Below are 3926 nucleotides of genomic sequence, written 5' to 3'. Positions count from 1 at the left end.
TTCATAAATATACTAAACATTATAGGAAATTTTTTTTTTTCATTTATTTTTTTTTTTTTCCAAAACAACAAATAAAACAAAAAAAAGATAAAAAAGTAAATATTTTAAAATACATAATAAATAATAATATAAAATAAATAGAATAATTATATAGAAAAAATAATACAAATTATACATTTATAAATATTCTTACTAGTCACTTTTAAATATGTCAAATAAAAATAATTTATTTAAGTTATGTTCAAATATATTAAACTTTTTCATTTCATCAACATTTTTTATATGAGATATATCTATTACTTCATTAAAATTGTCAAAGTAATTTTCTTTGGTTTTTACAAAATCGTTATTTTCATTATCATATTTTTTATATTCAGGAAAATTCTCCTCAAACAATTCATTGATATTTTTTACCATATTATTATTATTGTCATTATTATTATTATTATTATTTTCATTTTTATAACCCTTTTCATCTATTGAACCTTGTGTATTATTTTTATCCAAGCTATTATTAGATGACTTCTCATTATTATGAGCCAAGATTTTATTTTCATCCACTTTCTTCTGAGTTTTCAATTCCTTGTGTTCACTTACAGATTTCAATACATTTTTATATGTCTTGTAAGAACCTTTAGATTGTTTTTTTTTCATTTTTTTAATAACTTCTTTTATATTCTTTTTCATATCACCCATTTTATCGTTATCAATAATAATTTTATTTAAGTCCTCTCCATCTAACTTTTTATTTTCTTTCATTTCTTTATTATCCATCTCACTTAATTCTTTTCCATTTATATCCTGATCCGTCATTTCTTTTCTTTTTACAAATGAGTCTGAATTTACTTGACCATCTACCGTATTATTGTCATCAGTATCATTTTTCATATTATTCAAATTTCCTTCATTTTTAACTAAGGTATGATCATGTGATTGGTAATTTTGTTCCACATTATTTTTATTTTTTTTGTCATAATCCTCAGAAATGGTGCTTTTATTTTTAGATGCACTGTTACTCTTTTTTTCATTTTTCTTCGTATCATTTTTTAACATTTCTACCTTACCTGAATAATTTTTGGAATTATTTGGATCAATAATATTTTTGATTTCTTCTCCGGATAAGGTTTCTTTATCTAATAATGCAAAAGCTAAATTATCTAATTCTTTTCTATGTCTTCTTAATATTTCTTCTGATAAGCTTTTTCCTTTTTCTACTAAAGACTTTACTTCGACTTCTATGGATGAAACGGTTTGAGCAGATAATCGATTGGACGAATAACCATCTCCCATTCTTTTTTTATAATTTAATGGTCCTAATTTATCAGACATACCCCATTCCGTTACCATTTTATAAGCAATTTCGGTAGCTCTAGATATATCACTTGAAGCACCACTACTAGTTTCTGATTTACCAAAAACAATTTCTTCAGCTGTTCTACCTCCCATACAAACAGCTAATTTTGCTTCCATTTGACTCTTAAAATAATTATGTCTATCATCAACTGGAATTTGTTCAACATATCCAAGAGCATTACCTCTTGAAATAATTGTAGCCTTATGTATTGGATCTGTTTTCGGTTGAAGAAAATATGCAACGATAGCATGACCAGCTTCATGATAAGCTGTTATCCTTCTTTGATGGTCTGATTGTCTTAATGATTTTCTTTCTGGGCCCATAGAAACTTTATCTCTGGCTTCATATAATTCATTAATTGTAACTAAACTTTTATTATTTCTTGTAGCTAAAATAGTAGCCTCATTTACAACATTTTCTAAATCTGCACCAGAAAACCCAGGTGTTAATCTTGCTATCTTTTCAATATCTTCTAATTTTAAATCACTTTTAATTTTTTTAATATATATTTCTAAAATTTTCTTTCTTCCATTAATATCGGGTAATGGTACATAAACGATCCTATCAAATCTACCTGGTCGTAATAAAGCACTGTCTAAGGTATCAATTCTGTTTGTCGCACCTATAACCATAATATGTACAGTATTACTAAATCCATCCATTTCAACTAATAATTGATTTAATGTTTGATCATGTTCTCTTTGACCTGCACCGTTAACAGATCCTGAACTCCTCTTTCCACCAATTGCATCAATTTCATCAATAAATACAATGGATGGAGCAACTGATCTTGCATGAGCAAATAACTGCCGTATTCTTTTAGCCCCTTGACCTACATATATTTCTATAAATTCTGGTCCAGAAGTATAAATATATGGAACATTAGCTTCAGTTGCTACAGCTCTAGCTAACATGGTTTTTCCTGAACCAGGAGGTCCAACTAATAAAACACCCTTTGGCATTCTAGCACCCATTTCATGATACTTTTCTCTATTTTTTATAAAATCAACTACTTCTAATAATTCTAATTTAGATTCATCTATTCCTGCTATTTCTTCAAATCGTATAGGTTTAAAATGTGGAGATACTTTATTTGGAGATTGATCTTTCATGGGTACTTTTCCATTGTTATCGCTCTTCTTATTTTTCTCATTTCCATAAGATTTCAAAGATGTGGAAGAATTATTTGTTCGATAATTTGTATTATTAAAATTATCTTTATAAAATAATCTATACGTTATTATAGTCATAAAAAATGGCCATATTGCAAAACCTAAACATACACCTAAAAAAAATATTATGAAATAATTCCACTTTTTACTTCTCCTTCTATTAAAAAAATTTTCGTAATATCGAAATTTCTTATCACGTTCATTTCTCTTCTTTTTATTCTCATTTATATATTCATCTTCTTCATCATGCAATAAAACAGAATTTTCTTGTTCACCATATTTATCTGATCCTGTTGACAGAAAACTCTGATTGTCATACTTCGAACTCATAATTTTTTATTCTCAAATATTATAACAAAAACATAAGCATCAAATATATATATTCCAAAATGGCATATACATATATATATATATATATATATATAGTATATATTATTACTTATATTTTCAATAAAATATTAATATTATTCAATAAAATATATATTACACAATTGAGTATGTATATATATATATATATATTTTTTTAAAAATAAAGAGAAGAAATTAATAATAATAATTATAACCTAGTATAAATTTTACACTCTTATATACTTTTCACTTTTGAAACATATTATATAATTCGAAAAAAATAATGTAAACACAATATATATATATTTATTTATTTATTTATTTTTATTTTATAATTTTATTTTTTTCTTCAAAAGTTATATATATATATATATATATATAATGTATAATGAGATCATATAACTTATTATATAAGAATACGGTGAAAATCATATATTTTACTTTTTTTTTTAAATTTAAAATTGTTCTGGAACAATAAATGAATTTTTTTTTTTTCAATATTATATAAATATTGTTTTATTTTAAATGTATATATAAATATATATATATATAATATTATATATATTATTTTATTATATATTTTTTTCTTGGATATAATTATTTCACAAGCCACTTAATATATTTTAAAATTAATACCCTAAAATTTTGTTAAATTATATAATTTTTATACTATAATTTTGTTGCTTAGGTAATTATATATATATATATATATAATATATTTTTTTATATAATAATATAATTATATATTAAATAAATAATACTTCCTATTATCATATATTATAAGGAAATTAAGCACATATAAAAAATTTAACCTAATATATTATTTCCATCTATATAATATTTTTAATAGGTTTTTTTTTTTATTTCCTCAAGCATATTTATGTTTATATATATTTAATTAAAATAACAAATTTACATCTAATTTACTTTATCTTTTTCTTTTTTTACATCCATATTTACACAATAAATATCTAAAATTAAAAAATATATATTTTATAATTATATTTGTACCTTTTTTTTTTTTTTTTTTTTTTTTTTTTTTTTTTTTTTTT

General features: G+C 22.4%; 1 protein-coding gene across 1 annotated transcript; it reads right to left on the bottom strand.

The window, feature by feature from the left end:
• Positions 1–192: 192 nt before the first annotated feature.
• Positions 193–2856, bottom strand: PRSY57_1238900 (ATP-dependent zinc metalloprotease FTSH 1, putative; the record flags this gene model as incomplete). The annotated part of the gene is made up of 1 exon (XM_012908807.2): positions 193–2856. One exon carries the CDS (start codon positions 2854–2856, stop codon positions 193–195), a length of 2664 nt encoding a protein of 887 aa, XP_012764261.2.
• Between the last annotated feature and the right edge of the window lie 1070 nt (positions 2857–3926).

Source organism: Plasmodium reichenowi, chromosome 12, assembly GCF_001601855.1.
Source record: "Plasmodium reichenowi strain SY57 chromosome 12, whole genome shotgun sequence".
Classification (NCBI taxonomy): Eukaryota; Apicomplexa; class Aconoidasida; order Haemosporida; family Plasmodiidae; genus Plasmodium; species Plasmodium reichenowi.
Note: the sequence above shows the minus strand (reverse complement) of the source record. Positions and strands in the feature narration are given on the sequence as shown.